This window comes from Xenopus tropicalis, chromosome 10 (assembly GCF_000004195.4).
Source record: "Xenopus tropicalis strain Nigerian chromosome 10, UCB_Xtro_10.0, whole genome shotgun sequence".
Taxonomy (NCBI): domain Eukaryota; kingdom Metazoa; phylum Chordata; class Amphibia; order Anura; family Pipidae; genus Xenopus; species Xenopus tropicalis.
The window spans coordinates 31,408,172-31,426,021 of NC_030686.2; the positions used below are offsets into that span (position 1 = coordinate 31,408,172).

At 38.3% G+C, this 17,850-nt stretch overlaps 1 protein-coding gene across 1 annotated transcript in view; it reads left to right on the forward strand.

The window, feature by feature from the left end:
• The window catches only part of abca10 (ATP binding cassette subfamily A member 10), a 63,587-nt gene extending 46,053 nt beyond the window's left edge, over window positions 1–17,534 (forward strand). The window contains exons 22-39 of the mRNA XM_031894651.1: window positions 96–233; window positions 2,324–2,431; window positions 3,356–3,526; window positions 4,598–4,711; window positions 6,065–6,172; window positions 8,594–8,653; window positions 9,341–9,432; window positions 10,211–10,334; window positions 11,365–11,482; window positions 12,355–12,446; window positions 12,699–12,859; window positions 13,151–13,226; window positions 14,783–14,877; window positions 14,971–15,090; window positions 15,349–15,489; window positions 15,728–15,807; window positions 16,629–16,684; window positions 17,288–17,534. Of these exons, the coding sequence (XP_031750511.1) occupies window positions 96–233; window positions 2,324–2,431; window positions 3,356–3,526; window positions 4,598–4,711; window positions 6,065–6,172; window positions 8,594–8,653; window positions 9,341–9,432; window positions 10,211–10,334; window positions 11,365–11,482; window positions 12,355–12,446; window positions 12,699–12,859; window positions 13,151–13,226; window positions 14,783–14,877; window positions 14,971–15,090; window positions 15,349–15,489; window positions 15,728–15,807; window positions 16,629–16,684; window positions 17,288–17,380 (1,947 nt within the window). The 3' untranslated portion in view covers window positions 17,381–17,534. The remainder of the gene's footprint in view (window positions 1–95; window positions 234–2,323; window positions 2,432–3,355; window positions 3,527–4,597; window positions 4,712–6,064; window positions 6,173–8,593; window positions 8,654–9,340; window positions 9,433–10,210; window positions 10,335–11,364; window positions 11,483–12,354; window positions 12,447–12,698; window positions 12,860–13,150; window positions 13,227–14,782; window positions 14,878–14,970; window positions 15,091–15,348; window positions 15,490–15,727; window positions 15,808–16,628; window positions 16,685–17,287) is intronic.
• Window positions 17,535–17,850: the final 316 nt, after the last annotated feature.

The following is a 17,850-nucleotide window of genomic DNA, read 5'->3' on the forward strand; positions in this document are numbered from 1 at the left end:
GTTTTGAGACTGTATATTTTTTTGCTTCCAAGAATGCAAAATATGTTACGAAACACTGAAACAAAAATGAAGATTTGAATGTTATTTACATTTAGGGCTACAATTTTACCATTGTGGCAAACCCCAAGGCATTTAACTCACTACCAGTGCTGCTAAACATCATCAGCAACGCTCTTTTGAAGATCCTCAAGGTCTCAGGACACTTCCGTGTGTGGAACCACCCAATAACTACGGTGCGTATAGTCATTATCTTACCATTGTTACACTGGGTTGTGCTTCTGTCTGAACATTAGGGATGTAGCGAACCTCAAAAAAAAAGTTCGCGAATATTCGTGAACTTTGCGAACCCCATAGACTTCAATGGGAAGGCGAACTTTAAAACCTAGAAAAGCCATTTCTGGCCAGAAAACTGATTTTAAAGTTGTTTAAAGGGTGCCACGACCTGGACAGTGGCATGCAGGAGGGGATCAAGGGCAAAAATTTCTCTGAAAAATACATTGTTGACACAGCGTTGCATAAAACCGCAAAGGCAGCTGGCAGACCTAGCGAAAATACGCAGTGTTTTTTGCTATTTCGCACTATTAGCACCATGGAAACGGGATTTACTTACACCAGTACTAGGCTGAAAAACGCCATGTGTGGCTTGTGCGGCGTTTTTAGGCCGAGAAAAAACGCAGAGAAAAAAAGCAGCGAAAAAAAAACGCGGCGAACCCAAATTGTGAATATACGTGTAAAGTTCGCGAACTTGCGAACACCCGATGTGCGCGCGAATTAGTTTGCCGGCGAACAGTTCGCTACATCTCTACTGAACATATTTAGATCCTACAGTCATAGGAACTTATTTCTAAAGCTTACCTATCAATAATATACTGCTTGTTGGTAGTACCAAATTAAATATAGGCAAGGAAAGAATGGTAATAAAAGCCCTTACAGTGGATAACACAAATTCTGTGGGACAAATACTCTCTTATATGAATTCTGCCCAAATATATTTTACTTTTACATTATTATTATTTTTATTTCCAAATGGGGACTGGAAAGTCTATTGATAAAAATGATTGTAAGCAATTTAACAAAATTTGGATTGTTGATGGATTTCGGGGAGGCTAATCCTATAATTAGCTTAGAGACGTATGTTAGCATAGGAATTTTGTAAAATGTAGAACTTCTTCCTCCTGTCCTGATCCCTGCAATGATGGAACAAGTATGACATTTATGCCTGTACATGACTAAAAACATAAATAAATAAAGTGGTTTTTATTTCAGCTATACATGGTGTTTCTTGTAATAATTAGAGAGGTATCAGTAGTAATGTAAAAAATTAGACAGGAGCTGCTGAATCAAATGCAGAAGGTGGTTTTAGGAGAGGTTTTTTGTAGTCTAGAACTTGTAGTCATGAAATGAAGTTTTGTAACAATTAAAATGAATTGTGGCCCATTTACTAATATTATGTGACATTGTAGACAAAATAGGGATTTATGCATCTTGCACTTGAATTGTCAGTATGGGCATTTGGTAAACCAGCAGTGTCAGAAATTTCATACACGAGAATATGTATAATATAAAATATTATATAATAGGATCCCTTATCCGGAAACCCGTTATCCAGAAAGCTCCGAATTACTGAACGCCCATCTCCCATAGACTCCATTTTAATCAAATAAGTCAGAATTTTAAAAGTGATTTCCTTTTTCTCTGTAATAATAAAACAGTACCTGTACTTGATCCCAACTAAGATATAATTAATCCTTATTGGGGGCAGAACAGCCCTATGGGGTTTATTTAATGGTTAAATGATTCCCTTTTCTCTGTAATAATAAAACAGTACCTGTAATTGATCCCAACTAAGATATAATTACCCCTTATTGGGGGCAGAACAGCCCAATTGGGTTTATTTAATGGTTAAATGATTCCCTTTTCTCTGTAATAATAAAACAGTACCTGTACTTGATCCCAACTAAGATATAATTACCCCTTATTGGGGGCAGAACAGCCCAATTGGGTTTATTTAATGGTTAAATGATTCCCTTTTCTCTGTAATAATAAAACAGTACCTGTACTTGATCCCAACTAAGATATAATTAATCCTTATTGGAGGCAAAACAATCCTATTGTGTTTCTCAGTGCAGGAGCGAGGCATTATGGGAACTTTATTTACAGAGCTCAGTGTTTTTTTTTTCCTATGAGGCTTCTGATCATCTGAACAGGAGAAATATGGGGAGACTAAACATTGGTGCCACCCCCCCCCCCAAAAAAGTGAAATGTCTAACTGTTTCTGTGATTCTCAGGCAGTTTTATTTCTATCTTTATTTGCTTTCTCCAGGATGGCACGGATATCATTTTTTTACCATATATGTCGCTGATATTTTTTATCATTTTTGCATCGGCTTTTTGCCCTCACATTGCAATGAGCAGCACTGAGGACAACAGGGTAAGTGACTGAAAATGTTCGGCAAATTAGAGAGGCTTCCGATGGGGTTTTTGCCTTCCTCTGGATCAACTAGTAGTTAGGCAGGTTATATATAGGCATTATGGTTGAACGTGATGGACGTATGTCTTTTTTCAACCCAACTTACTATGTTACTATGTTACTATGTTTTCAAAGAGCATTATATTTCTCCCAGGTTAAATAAAGGCAGCCTGTAAAAATAAATATTGGGTAGACTGAGTTTTTATTTATTTATTTATTTTAAGAAGCTTTGTCTCAGGACTTTTTGCTATATTGAGGAAATAGATCTCTTGCTCGGGCTCCCCTGTGGTGTGGAGGTGGTTGGGGTAGTTGTCATGGGGTGACGGAGCTTCAGTCGGGCTAAAAGGCCAAAGTCTTCTTGAGGGGGTTACCACTGAATGTTGGAAATTCTGATATGTAAAGATCAAATTAAACTGGTAACCCATCTATAACGGATCTGATGGGAGAACAAGTTGGAAGTTACTGGCTTCATAGGTTTTAATTTATGTATAGTAGATGTGGCAAGATCCATAAAGAGTACCTGTGGCCATTGTTATAGAGTTGGAGTGCTGCTCGGGAAGTATTCATTATAGCTTCATTGGACTTAATGTAATGCACTTGGGTGATGATGTCCTTTGGTGGAGCTCCATCTCATCTGGGGCCTAAGGCCCTGTGGACTCTATTGAGTAAGTCATCGTCCTTATCCTGCGTTGGCCTAAGTCATTTAGCTCTTGAGTTATGTAATCAGTCATTCTTGCTGCTACGGCATTACATTCAGTTTGCAGAAATTGTTTGAACCGCCCAAATTCTGTAATTCTGGTAAATGTGTTTCCAGCAAGAAGGTATATTGGATGTTTAAATCAAGGCATGACGGTTCTGTCTTATTCCTCCTTTTGATTTTTTTAGATCAATGCCCGCAATCAGCTGAGGATTTCCGGTCTCTTTCCCTCTGCATACTGGTTTGGCCAAGCGCTTGTGGATGTCATCCTTTATTGGATTTTACTCTTCCTGATGGTGGCCATATACTTTGCATTTAACAGCTACATTTTATTGGATTTTGTCCCTGCTATGGTGATGGTAAGGATCACATGAAAACTGCACTGGTCCTTTATAAGCAGTTTCTAATTAGTTTTTATTAATTACTAGACAAGGTGACAGAGGACAATGAGAATATGTTGATAAACTGTTACATTTTTACAGCTGGTAGTTTGATTTCTCTGTCAGACGTGTTATATCTAGTGATAAGCGAATCTGTCCCGTAAAATAAAATTTGCGAAACGTCAATAAAATTTGCGAAACGTTGGAAAATTCACGAAATGCATTTTTCGCGTGATTTTTTTTGTCACACGCTTTTTTGATGCGACCGCACCATTTTTGACGTGACTGCGCCCTTTTTTGCTAAGACCGCGAATGGCAAAATGCGGAAATTCGCTGCGAATCCATGCCTGGCGAAAAAATTTGCTCATCACTAGTTATATCTTCTCTCTTCAATATTTATTATGTTCTTTTCTTTAGATTTATGTTGCATTTTTCCCATTCTCTCTTCCTCACTGACCTAGCTTCCCGCCTAGGTTCTAAATGGAACCACTACTCAGGGCCGGAACTAGGGGTAGCAGAAGAGGCAGCTGCCTAGGGCACAACGATTGAGGGGCGCCAGGCAGGAGCCTCTCCTGCCTACCCCTAGTGCTACTTTGTCATTGCCTCCGCCGCTTGTCTAATTGCCCCGCCCCCCCTGCACCGCCTCCTGTGCTTTGGCGAGCATGCGCCATTCGGGGTTCGGAGGTGGTTTGGCTTGGCCTGCCCCTGCCACTACCTTGTTGCTAGTGACAAGAATAAAGGTGAAATTCCAAACAAAATGTTAATTCAAACACAGATACAAAAAAGGGAGTCACTCGCGATTCAATTGGTGCAAAAACTGCCTCCGTGAAGGTTTATTGGAGCAATCAGTGAGAAAAGACGTTCCGAGAATCTCTCGTTCCCTTTTCAAAAAGGTCCTCAGCATTCTGGATAATTGATCCCATACCTGGGAATCATACAATAAAAATTCACCTTACCTGTTATCATTTTGAAGAAACTTTGCTTATGTCAAGAGTAAAAGAAATCATTTTGGCAATCCTCCACTTAAATGAAAAATATTTGCTATTACAGATCATTGGCATCATAGGATATGGCACAGCAATGGTCCTCTATGTTTATGTCATCTCCTTTATTTTTGGAAGAGGAAAAAGTCACACTGATAGCTGGTCATTATTCTTTGTTATAGTAAGTATTACTATATTTGTATGTCTTTGCAATTTCATTGGCTAGTTCAGGTATGGACTGGGATTCAGAATTGGCCCTGGCATTCCAAGTACACAGAGGCCCAAACAGCCCCCTACCAGCCCAATAAATAGTGACTGTCTGTGGCATCTTACAGCAGCCCCTGCGGTATATGATAGAATCCACAGATTGCCAGCCTGGGCCTGGACTACTTGCAGTTGAAGGCAAAGCCATATAGGCATTTTAGCCTTGTTGGTTCAGTGTGGGAAATTGTGGAGAAATTCTCAGAAACTACTGCTGGTGCCTCCCATTCTCTTTAAAAAAGTTTGCAACATGTTTTTGCCTGAATAGTGCTGAGTACATTTTTCCTTTTTCCCATAAAATTGTATGTAGTGGCATAACTTAGGAAAGATAACTCTGCAGCCCCTCCTCATTCCCCAACCACAAACATGCCCCCAGCTTGGCAGCCAACATGCTGACTCATTTGTGGTGGGTGGCAAAGTTAATGCAGAAGTGGTTGGGGGGCTACGCACCAGGGCTGGATTACCCACTAGGCACCCTAGGCACTTGTCTAGGGCCCGCCTAGCTTTAGGGGCCCGGCCCTGGGTAAAACTACACAGACACTTACCAGCTGCTGGGCCGGCTTCCCCTCCCCTTCATGGTTGTGATGATGCGCCAGGCACGCCAACTTCATAGTGATGTCAAAAAAGGTAGGGGTGGCCGAGCATATAAAAGGCATACAGTGGGCTCAGTTAGGATTCAAACAGATCATTCGCGGGCAAACTCTGGAGCACATCAAGCCTAATGCTTTTCATGAAGCACTGAGTGTGGGCGGCTGGCCTTTCCGTTATCTCCTGCCTGTGCCTATGCTATCTACTTGCCAGTGTAGTGATTGTGATTATTATCTGGCTGTAAACCTGCAAAAAGGGTCTGGGAGGGAGAGGACAGGCTACAGGTAAAGGAAAAGTAACACTAAAAATGTTTAAGTAAAAACTCTATTCTACCCTGCTCCAATAATTGCCCTATCCTGCAAACCATTTAGTATTTTGAATGCTTTATTACAAAATACCTGTTAAACGTGGCTTCCGGTCATTTGAACAAAGGTGATACGGCGATGCAGGGGAAGCATCCACTATGCGGCGATCGATTGATTGTTCGATCCTAGCCTTTCTTCTGTGCAACCCTATAGTGATTCATGCTAAATCTGCAGGGTATTGAGTGGGGTATTGTGGGGGGGGGGGGGGTGCAGGCTATGTTGGGGATTTCTGATTTAGAGTTTATAGGCAATATTTTGTGCTACACAATTTTATTCAATTTGTTAATAGCGTTTATCTGACCTTCATATTTTCCCTGCAGACTTCTACTTTTCCAGTTATGTTTATGGATGTGTTCATGTTTCGCCTGTTCACTATATACTACTTTGTTTTTCCTGCGAGTGCACTAAGTGGAATCATGGAATACACTGTGAGTGAATTTTTTTATTGCATTTGTTTCATGGGTAGCAAAAGAATAGGAATGCATTGAATGCATAATTGTTGTATTTGGCCCCATACGGAATCCTCCACAAAATATTTGGACAAATCCTGAACCAAACAGGAACCTTTATTCACATATTAAAATTTGAGAAAAATAAAAAACATGTTTTTAACCACATGATGAGTCACATGATGGTTTTTGGCTTGGTTTTTTAAACACTTGGGATTCAGAAGAATATCAGACTTTTAGGTTGAGGGGGTTGATATTAATTATGAAATAAAAATAATGATAACAAAATGACTGGCACTGGTAATCTCACAGCTCTTCTTTAATAATGGGGGGGGGGGTATCATGGTAATGGTGAATATGGAAAGGAATATGTGAAATCCATACTGCACATATGTTGTTCAGCTAATAAGAATATGTGAAGTAGAAGAAAACAAAAGGGATAATGGTTGAACAGAAAAAGGGAAAATGAAATTAAACAAATGTGTGAAGCAGAAGTTAAAAGAAGGAAAAAGCACTGGGTAGTTTAAAGGACATGTAAACCCCACACACAAAAATGTAATCAGTGAACAGCCTCTTTAAAATCTTTCAATGCCTGCCACTCTGGTTGTCCAGAGTTTAATAGTTTAATTGCTGGTTGCCATAGAAACTCAGCTCTAGCTGTCTGCTTCAATTTTTTTCTCCTAACTTTCTCTCCTGAGCTCAGCTCAAACAAAACAGAACTTTTATCAGAGACCGTTCTGCCTGTGTGAGCCTGTATTCTTAATGAAATGTATGCTGAATAAGGGCCTGTGTGTGTGTGTATGCTGTTTGCAGATTAAAATGTATCTGATTATGTATCAGAGGAAAAATGGCTACTGGGTGAAAGCTGCTATTTGCTTTAGGAAAATGTGATGGTGCTGGCAAAAAAAAATATACATGCAGTACAAATAATGCCATTTGGGTGGGGGGAGATGTGCCCAACTGATATACATTGTAGGCAAATGTAGGCTTTCCATGTCCTGGGTTGGGGAGCTGGAAGAGCGAGGACCCAGTGGGGAGACAGGACGACGTGGGGGAGCAAAATGTGAGTTTAAAGCTCAATACATTTATTTCTATTGGATTTTTAGAAGCATATTTATCAAATGGTGAGTTTTAACTTTCACCCTTTAATAAATATGTTTCTAAAAATCCCATAGGAATGAATAGAACTTGGGTGAGATTTTATGCATTAAGCTCTAAACCTAGAAATTTAGCCTAAGTTCATCACAAGAAAACATTTCAGGCAAAGTACTGGAAAAAACTGCTCTCTAGCCATAGCGTGACAAATTAATTTAATTAATTAAAATTAAAACTCACTGGCTGCATTTGTAAAAATGTATATATGATCATTTACAACAAACACTTCCAGCACATTTGCACTAATTTAATCTTATGTTTATCATCCAAATGCCAGTAGTTACAAAGGTTACATTAGGCTGAGAAAACAACAGTTGTCCCTCAATATAAACCAATCCATCAACCATGATCCCTTGATAAGTGCAGTGTCAATTTTGCGGCCCTCCCCAATTACCCTTCACCCTCTCACTTACCTCACCTCCCCTGTCAATACATATACACGACAACCTCTTGTGGATAGAAAAGGTCGCAGCCATTTTATTTACAACATTATAAGTTTGTTAAACAATAACATATTCCTGTAAATAAATAACATAACAGTCTCATTGGTAACCTCATAACAATAAGCCGCTGAAGGCTGCTTTGTGGAAGCTGTCTCTGCCCCCCCACCGTCATCATTTTCCTGAGGTTAGGAACCCCCTTTTTCTAGCCACCACAGCCCCATTTTCCACCAACCTATGGCTGTACTCACTAGCCTCCGTCTAACCTTCCGCCCTAACCTTGAGCTATTTCCATCCCGGCTGCGACTAAGACCCTTCTAAGAGTCCATACCCTAAATACCCTTATCCCCCCCTTTTTAACTAAGGGAGGGAGGGTGGGAGCTGCTCGCTCCAAAATGGTTGCTTCGGTTTGCGCCCACCTCTTTTTGCCTCTTCCTTCCGCCTCTCGTTCACTCCGCTCAGGAACTACAACTCCCACAATGCCTTGCTCCCTTAAAGACACAACTCCCCACCGGGCCTTTTCCTAGCCTTATCATGGCCCTGTGCCCCAACTCCTGCCTCGTTTATTTCCGGGGCCCCTTTCTGTAGGAATGGATAAAATGGAGAGTTCTGGAAGGGTTTCTTCTGAAATCCTTGGTCCCACTGTTGTTTCATTTTAGTCCTGCTGATATGATGAGTGATTTAATGATTGATTTAAGGTTCTACATCATGTTTAAAACTGTAATTGAAGGAATTAAGATATTAGTTGTTGATGCATACAAGGTGTTCACTTTAATGTCTATATGTTTTCACTTTTCTTTTAAAGTATCGGCTTCAGGTTTTTCCAGGTGGATCAGAATATACAGCTCTTATTGAGCAGTGTACAGTAAGTTGTATTATCTTCTTATATTAAACAATGTTTTTGTTCCTATAAATAAATATTATTTTGAACAATAAAGCTTAGTTTTATACTAATCTAACACTGCTGCTTAAATTCAACTACAGAAGGTGAATATAAATGCTACAGAATGTGTTTTTTTATGTGGAATACCACAAAGTAATACCATCTCACTCCACCGGGTCATTCATACAGACAGCCAATGAGCTGCATGGAGCCTGCCCATATCCAATCAGATCAATGGACATAGCAATGGACTGATACTATAACAAACAAAGGATATCTATTACCAAATGGACAACCCTATATATATATATATATACAATTTCACTAGAGGTAGCACACCACCTAGCAAGGGGCCAATGCCTGGGTGCTACTGCAATAAAAATAGCAAAATACAATGTAGCAAAGGCTAGCACTCACAGGAGCACCGAATGTCTTAATGTCCTATATATATTGATAATGGGTGAGTGCAGAGCATCTCTTGTTGTTGTTTCTATATATATATATGTATATATATATATAGGGATTGTCCATTTGCTAACTAGTGCTTTATTTTTTGTTCTTCCATAATTAGGCAAATAAGCAGATACTATGTTCAAGACATACACACAACAAAACAAGCCTTATTATTGATCCCTTGGAGATCAGGTGTTATTTCTGCTTATTTTATAGCCTTACCTGCATATCATCATATTCTTTGTGTTACTTTGGTTCCTGGAATGGAAGTTTGGATTGAGAAGCCTGACAATAGATCCCTTATTTAGGTAAGAAAAAGATTTATAAACACAATAATACACTTTTTACATGGATATGTATCCTTTTATGTAAGGAGGTGACTTTTAATCTGCTTTCACGTTTTCAGTAAATGGTGTATTATTTCTTATAATATTTGAATGTGAGACTTTATTTTATATTGTTGTTGATTTTTGGATTGTTTATTCTTTCTGCAGTTAGTAATTAAGCCCATTTAGTGCTGCACACATTTGAATGGCGCTGGTATAAAATGTAATTGTGCTGATGCCTTTCATTCTGGAACAGTGGCCCAGAATCCCCTGTGCACTAGAGGTAGGGTGCTGGAGGATATAGTGCCTGTTTTTTATCCCATCAATATCTCTAGGTGTAGAACAGAGTTTATTACTGACCCAAACAATGCTTTTTGATTTAACCTTACCCTGCCAGAGTAGGGGGATCTGTTAGAAACCAAGTTGGGTACCCTCATTCATTTGTGCCTAGTAGGGGATCCCAGGATTTGGTCTGCATATATATCCAATTTGCTCTTAAGAAAGGTTTTCACACTTGCTGAATGGTTTGCAAGCTAAAAGGATAGGAAAAGTGCCTGTAAATTTAACCTTTTTGGGCCGCTTCTTAATCACTTGAGATAATTAATTTTGCCAAGTTGTGCAGGTTTAACTGGATAGCAGTGCTTTTCCCATGTATTTTATAGGTTCAGTTAAAAATAAATATGAACTCCTTAATGTACATATTACCTAGAAGGCACATTAATCAAACACAATTAAAATATTAATATGCCAAAATGTCTAGAATCTCCAGAAGAAAGATTACCACCAAGAAAAATCCAGAGGAGCTGGGTAATGATGTGGATGAAGATGTGCTGGCAGAGAAAGAGAGAGTAAAAAAGGCAGCAACCATCGCCAATGTGGAAGAGGTAATACATCAAAAGTGGGGAGTAGTGCAGTACCCTGTCGTGTATTTAAATGCAGTTAGTAGAGAATGGATGTTTAATACTCACACAACGAACTCAGTAATAATGTTGTATTTCTTTTTACTAAATCTGTACCTGAATAGAACTGCTTCATAGTTTCACCCTTATAGAACGTTGATCTTGTCTAGAGCTATACAATCAAATCTCTAACGTGACTGGTTTATATCAAGTTGCATTTGTCAAACTATACAAAATGTCACCCAGTATAATAAAGCATTATTGTTTTCTTCAGTTACCCAAGAATACAACAGATGTGTTAAAATTTCCACATATTTCCACACATTTAAACAGCTACACACTCCATCTCCAGCCAAACACTTGCTGTTAATGGGCCAATACACTTATACTTTAAGCCCTGACACTTTATCAAAGAGTAGGAGGAATATGACCTTAGACACCCATTTTGAATTAGGAGTACTATCATGATACAGGCCTGTAAGAGTTAATAAAGTAGGCCAAGGTATCCAAAAAATTATTTTGCAAGTACCAGAAATTGATACTGTACTTAACAGGCCTCTCAAACTTTTTAGCCTTGGGTATATGAGTTGACTTATTCAATTACTAATATGAACTTGCAAAAAAAACATATCACTCATTTTTGGGAATGAAAATTCCAAATATCATTAAATTGATATAATAAATTCTAGATCATATTACCAAATCTTAATTTGGCAGTAGAATAAATGCCAGCAAAGTCCTGGCTATCTCCTTTGCTTCCTCTCAACTTAAACTTAACCATGTCCTACATTTTGATACCTGTAGGATACATTTGCCAGATGATACTTGAAATAATGCAGTTTTATTCATGTAACAGAGCTTTTGTAATGTCTTTTTTTGAAAATTGTAATTACATAAGTTTCCCCACATTTATATGGAACACAGTATTACCCTGCAATTTAGACATCTGAATACTGGCATCCAAACAATATACATTTTGTGTCTGATTCCCCTTGTGTTGCATTGTGTTTTTAAGAAACCAGTGATTATTGCTGACAGTCTTCGCAAAGAGTATAAAGTCAAGAAAGGAGGATCCTTTTTCAAGAAGAACAAAAGAGCTGCCACTAAAAATGTCTCCTTTTGTGTAAAGAAAGGTCAGTATTCTTGGTGGGTGGAGTTTTGGGCTGAATGTTTATTTTCTTTCCTATATATTTTGCATCAGACTACCAATAATATAATATGTTTACATATATGTAACCTTTTTATGATGTTGGGGGGGGCTAGTAAATGTTGGGGAGCCTAAGCACAAAAAGTCTGAAAAACATGCGTAAGATTACTGGAATGTTTTCTGAAGCATTGGCTTCTTATAATTTTGACCTGTATTACCCCCTGTATTAATGGGACAACCTTTACTTCCTGTTTAGCAGTCAGTATTTTGATCTTTGTGTGTGTGTGTGTATATATATATATATATATATATATATATATATATATATATATATATATATATATATATATATATATATATATATATAGTACCTTCAGGAGGCAGATTGGATGGAAGCTGGACATGGCCTCAAGTTTATACCAAGCCTTATTTTGTGCTTTCCCCACAAATATAGGAACCAATGCTCAGAAAATAGTGGCAGCAAAGACATATATGTATCTATAGCACTACTCCATGCAGTGACCAATGCAACTATTGGAAATAATAACCCCGGGTGGTGTATCCTGCTAACTAATTAAAATAATCCCTAATCTGCCACTGCCACACTTATTACACCTTAACCGTCTGCAAAAATTTGAAATACAGGTTCCTTTACTAACATTGTATTTTTTTATGTTCCACTTTGTGGTTGAAACTACCCATGATCTCATTTTTTTCTGTGTGCTTGGTGACTTATTTATACATGCTACAAATGGTCAATGCATTGGTGTGATCATATAATCTAATACAAACACAACAGAACAGATTGCTAAAACTTGCACGTCTCCCATTTTTATGTTATTCTATTGTTCTTTTAAGGGGAAGTCCTGGGACTGTTAGGGCCAAATGGAGCTGGAAAAACCACATCCATGTACATGCTGGCTGGAGAAGTAAAGCCAACTGCGGGAGAGGTAACCAGAATGCTAAGTAGAGCATTACAGTGATACTGGGTGTTGATAGATTAGATAGATAGATAGATAGATAGATAGATAGATAGATAGATCGACTATTGTCTTTTATAGTATTTTATAATACAGAAAGAAAAAACAATGCAACCTAGGGTTCTAGCATGATACAGCTGAAGTTCTTGGGAATTTTTCCAATCCTTCTTAGATATTTCCTTAAATAATTCTTGTTATTGAATAGCTTTTCATTCCTTTCAGGTACTACTCTGTGGAAATGACCCAGTTGGGTCCACTGGCTTTCTTGGCTACTGTCCCCAAGACAATCCTCTATGGCCCAATCTGACTGTGAAAGAACATTTAGAAATCTATGCAGCTGTTAAGGGCATGAAGAAGGAAGATGCCAGCATTGCAATCAATCGGTATTGTTTGCTTGTTTTTCTCACTTTCTCAATACATATGGGTAAAATATATATTTATTTATTTACCAGTGAGTATTGCTTGTTGTATCTGTATAAAGCTCAGCCATTGTTCAAACACCCTCAAAGGCAATATGAGAAAAAAGCAGAGTGGACATGTCAGTTTGCTGACTGGTGTTTTACTTTGCAGGCATGTCATTCCTATGTGCCTAACCTGTGGCTATGCTTTATAAAACAATGTAATCAATTGCCCTAAACCTATATTATTCTATTTTTTATGCCTTAATATTTCAGAGTTGCATCAGCCTTGGAGCTTAAGGAGCATATGGGAAAAGCAGCCAGAAAACTGTCTCTTGGGGTGTCCAGAAAGGTGAACATTTTATCTTTTATTCCAGTGCGGCACTTTGGTTGCATGTTTAGCAGAGATGCTGGGAGTTCCTTAGATGGGTAAATTCCAGCAAAAACATTGTTAGGAGTGCCATATTTTAGTAAACTAGCAGTTACAAATGTAGTTGAGTACAGAAAACAGCTTGAATGTTGCCATATTTTTTTTGGAACAGAGCTTCACAGACAACACAGACAACTTGAACTTCCCTTATATGTTATGAAAAAATAATTCCAGACATTACTGAATTAGCTGCCTGGTTAGGCTTGTTACATGTGTTCATATATTCTTTAAGCCACATTTGTTTGTATATTGTGATATCTTATAATGCAAGGAAGAAATTAAATATTTTTGTAACACAATTGCCAACATTTGAAAATATTTGTTGGTGGGTATTTGTTCCACATCAAAACTGTATTAATAAAATGAGCATAATGTGCCACACCTACCATATATCAAATAATTAATAGTCATTCATAGTGATGAGCAAATCTGTCCAGTTTTGCCCATCACTAGTCATGGATTTAGACACGTAGCAGTGTTTTTATAACCCTTTTTCAAATAATATCATTTAGAGAAGAAGGATTAATGACCTGTGTTTTGTGATCCAAATTGCTGTGAAAATTCTTCACACATTAAAAAATATAAATTTAAAATGAGCAACAGAACTGACCCTAAACCAATTATTGTATCATGGAACTGATACCCTAGAAAACAGATTTATAGTCTCATGATCCCTCCCTTCTTTATAGTGGACAAACACTTGCTATTCCCACACTCTCAGCCTCACTCTCCTATTATAGAGTACTATATTAATAGATACAGTATACTTGTACTCTGATTTGCTGTATAGTATCTACTCTGGCTCTTTTGGCTACATGCTAAGTATAGACTCTGTGCTTCCCTCTCTGCCTGCAATCTGTCCTGGATGTTTCTTATAAACTCTCAGATACACAGTCTTTCCCTGAAGCCATTGTACACTACAGCACAGGTCACAGATAGGCACATAGCAACATTTAGATGCATATATGTCTCAAACAGATATGGAGTCTACTGGTCCTAATAGTTTTGATATTAACTTTTATTAATAAGCTTTAAAATGCTACACAGCTACAAAAAAAGTAATAAAAACAATATTGGAAACATCACCATTCCCAACAGGTTGAGTGTTGCTTCATTTTATTTTGTAGTTGATTCTTGCGCTGGGTACAAAATCTTGCGCTTGGCTGTTTTTGCAAACTTTGACATCTGAAGTCAGCCATAACCTATTCCGTTCCTACCTTCTTTCTCCCCCGTCTCTTATGAATGTAGAGCTACCTATGTACTTCAGGAGAAGGAGGAACTAGGGTGGGTCTAACAATCCCATATAATGCAGTGAAATGTCCTAATACAATAGAAAATTAGGTTTATAACTGATTCTAAACCAGTTATTAAATCATGGAACTGCTTCAAAATGCATTGTTTATTTAATGTCAGTGTCTGTGCAAATTTAATTCATAAAAACAGCTAGAATTCCAAGATGTCCTCTACTTTCTTCTTAGGTATGCTTTGCCATAAGTATGTTAGGTAACCCCAATATTGTCCTTCTGGATGAACCTTCAACTGGGCTGGACCCCAAAGGTCAGCAGCGACTTTGGTAAGTAAGGCACATTAGGAAAAAAGAGTTTGCTCAGTACTGGTAAAATGCAGAAATCTCAGACATTAATGGTGAACTGTATTCTTGCTTAAGGAGAGCAATAAGAGCAGCTTTCAAAAATAAAGACCGAGGGGCAATTCTGACCACTCACTACATGGAGGAAGCTGAGGCTGTTTGTGACCGAGTGGCCATCATGGTGTCTGGGAAGCTCAGGTAAGAGATCAGTTATGATTTAAATAAGATGTTTTTTTTTTACCCACAGTGTTATACATTAATAAAGCCTTCCTCTAGTCCAGTGAACAGTCACTGAGAGCTTTACCACATCCTATGCAAACACAACAGCTGCAGTGTAATAGAATGGGGCAGCCTGGTCATTTTGTACCATTAGAAATTCCCCAAAAAGACTTACTGGGGGGGATACACACAATTTGACTGCTCTCATATTGTCGGTGTTTATTATTTTGATTTCAGATGCATTGGATCAATCCAACAGCTGAAGAGCAAGTTTGGAAAAGGCTATCTTCTGGAGATTAAAGTAAAAGAGTCTCACCAAGTGGATCAGATTCACAATGAGATAATACGGATATTCCCCCATGCAGCGAGGCAGGACAGGTAACTTACATAGAGGATAAAAATCCTCACTGTTCACTGACTTGTCTGCTAAGAAAACTGTAAATTAAAATTGTTTTCCAAAGAAAAATGCATATCTACCATTATTTGCACATTTCCTAGCATTTGTTGAATCTGGAGATATTTTATTTACCTACATTTTTGTCATCCGAGTTATTTAACTGGAGATAATACCGTATGTAATTAACAATGAACATGATAGTGTCTTCATACCCTACAGATTCTCTTCCCTGCTTGTCTATAAGATTCCCATGGATAATGTGCAGTCCTTGTCCCAAGCTTTTCTACTGCTGGAGGAAGGTAAGAAACATCAGATAATCTCATATTTCTGTCCAGCTATTACCCAAACGGGGAAATTCAACCTGCTGCCATTCTCACAGTATTAAAGCCAGGGTCCCCAAACTTTGCAGAGTATAGTCACTGGGTAACTGCGGTTCAAGGTTATAAAAAGTGGGTGGTGCCACCAACAGCCAGTCAGATTTATCTAATTGGTTTTAATGGGGAAATTTTAGCTGCTGACATTCTTACATATTTAACGCCAGTGTCCCCAAACTTTTCACAGCTGGTCACTAGGGGACTAAGGTTAAAGGTTAGAAAAAGTAGATGGAGCCACCAACAGCCAATCAGATTTCACCAACTGAATTTCATTGGTTTATATTTAAACTGCTGACCTGGCATATTCCCTGGTGGAATGCATTTAGCAAAGTTAGTAAAAGTGGGCATTGCCACCAACAGCCAATCAGATTTCATACAGTGACTTCACATGTTTTCCAAACCAACATGAAGTTTGTACTCAAACTTCCCTTTCTAGTTTGTGTTTGCTAACTGATTTGTCTGTCCTTTGCCTGTTCTTTAGTCTGAATCCACAGGAGTGGACATCATTGAAGAATCCAGACAATTAGGTTTTGATCAAGTTTTTCTTTGTCCATCATTAATGTTTGCTTCTCTGTAGCCCCAGAGGGGTTGCTAAGATCTTAATTCATATACTGTATGATGGAATGCAAGAACTACACCTCCTGGCAAACACATGTTTATTACATTTATAATGTGTTGGTACAAATGAAAAATACAACAGGTACATAAATAAAACACTCACTAATTCTGCTTTCTTATGCTCATAGCTAAACGTGCCTATAACATCGAGGAATACAGCTTCTCGCAGTCTACTTTGGAACAGGTAATGTTTTAGGCCCTAGGGAACATTGTATGTATATAAATTTGCTTTTGTTATACTCATACATAATGATTCTTTCTTCGGGGGGTGTGCGAAAATGTACCTTCTCAGGTGAGATAAATTAAGTTACCGACCTGCCGTTGATGGTGCATCAGATGGTTATGGCTGACACCCGGGTACATTTCTAAGCTCCAGATAATGTTTTAGGGAACTGTCAATAAACAATAAACCTATCATTTTCTGACCTGAAACCTGTAGGTGATCTGGATAGAACATTCTTCGATTTATTAAGACTTTGCCAGTATCAGTTCAGTAATCTCACTAGAATTGTGCAGAACAGTGTGCCATTGGGCTATCCATTCAAGGGACATATTTCAGACTTAGAAACCACGATCATTATCCCTCCTGAATCAAAAATAATTTATATAGGAATTCATAGCACACAATAACTTTCTCTGATCTATGTTCCTAACATTTCCCACTGGTATTTCCTGAAGTAAATTAGTCAAGCGTATATGTTTTTTTCATGGGCATAATGACCCATAGCTCATTGCATGCAAACATTGCTTTAGTTATGTTGTAATAATTGCCTTTGTTGCTTCCCAGGTATTTATTGAGTTGGCCAAAGAGCAGGAGAAGGAGGACTTTGAGCTGAACAACACATTTCAATGGAGACACTTGAGGACAGAGAGTATCTAAGGAAACATCAACACTTAGACATGTGTGCACATTTTTGGCCAAGAAGACAAACTTTTATACCTGTTCATGGCAGGTTTTAAGCGTTAGTTTTCTTAATATTTAGAACCCCCAAAAATCTCATAATGGAAAGTAAATTTAAAGACCTTGAACTGAAGTGAAGATGGAGTTGGTACTTATTCTCCCCTAATTGTATGTCCATGTCAAATTTGCAACAGGAAGCACATTGAAATGTAACTGCCCTGCATTCTGGGGCTATTTCATATCATTCTTCCTTGGTACAATAATATTAAGCAGTATTCTGAAGGATACAGTAGGGTCAGTGGAAAGCCTCTATCCACAGCAACAGATTAAAGCTCAAGAGCAGTTGGGGACTGCAGATAGCTCTGAGAGAATCAAAAGTTTTGGGAACTGTAGGGACCTGAAGATAGTTTTGGGTACAGGTGGAAGCTGTGGATATTCCAGGGAATGGC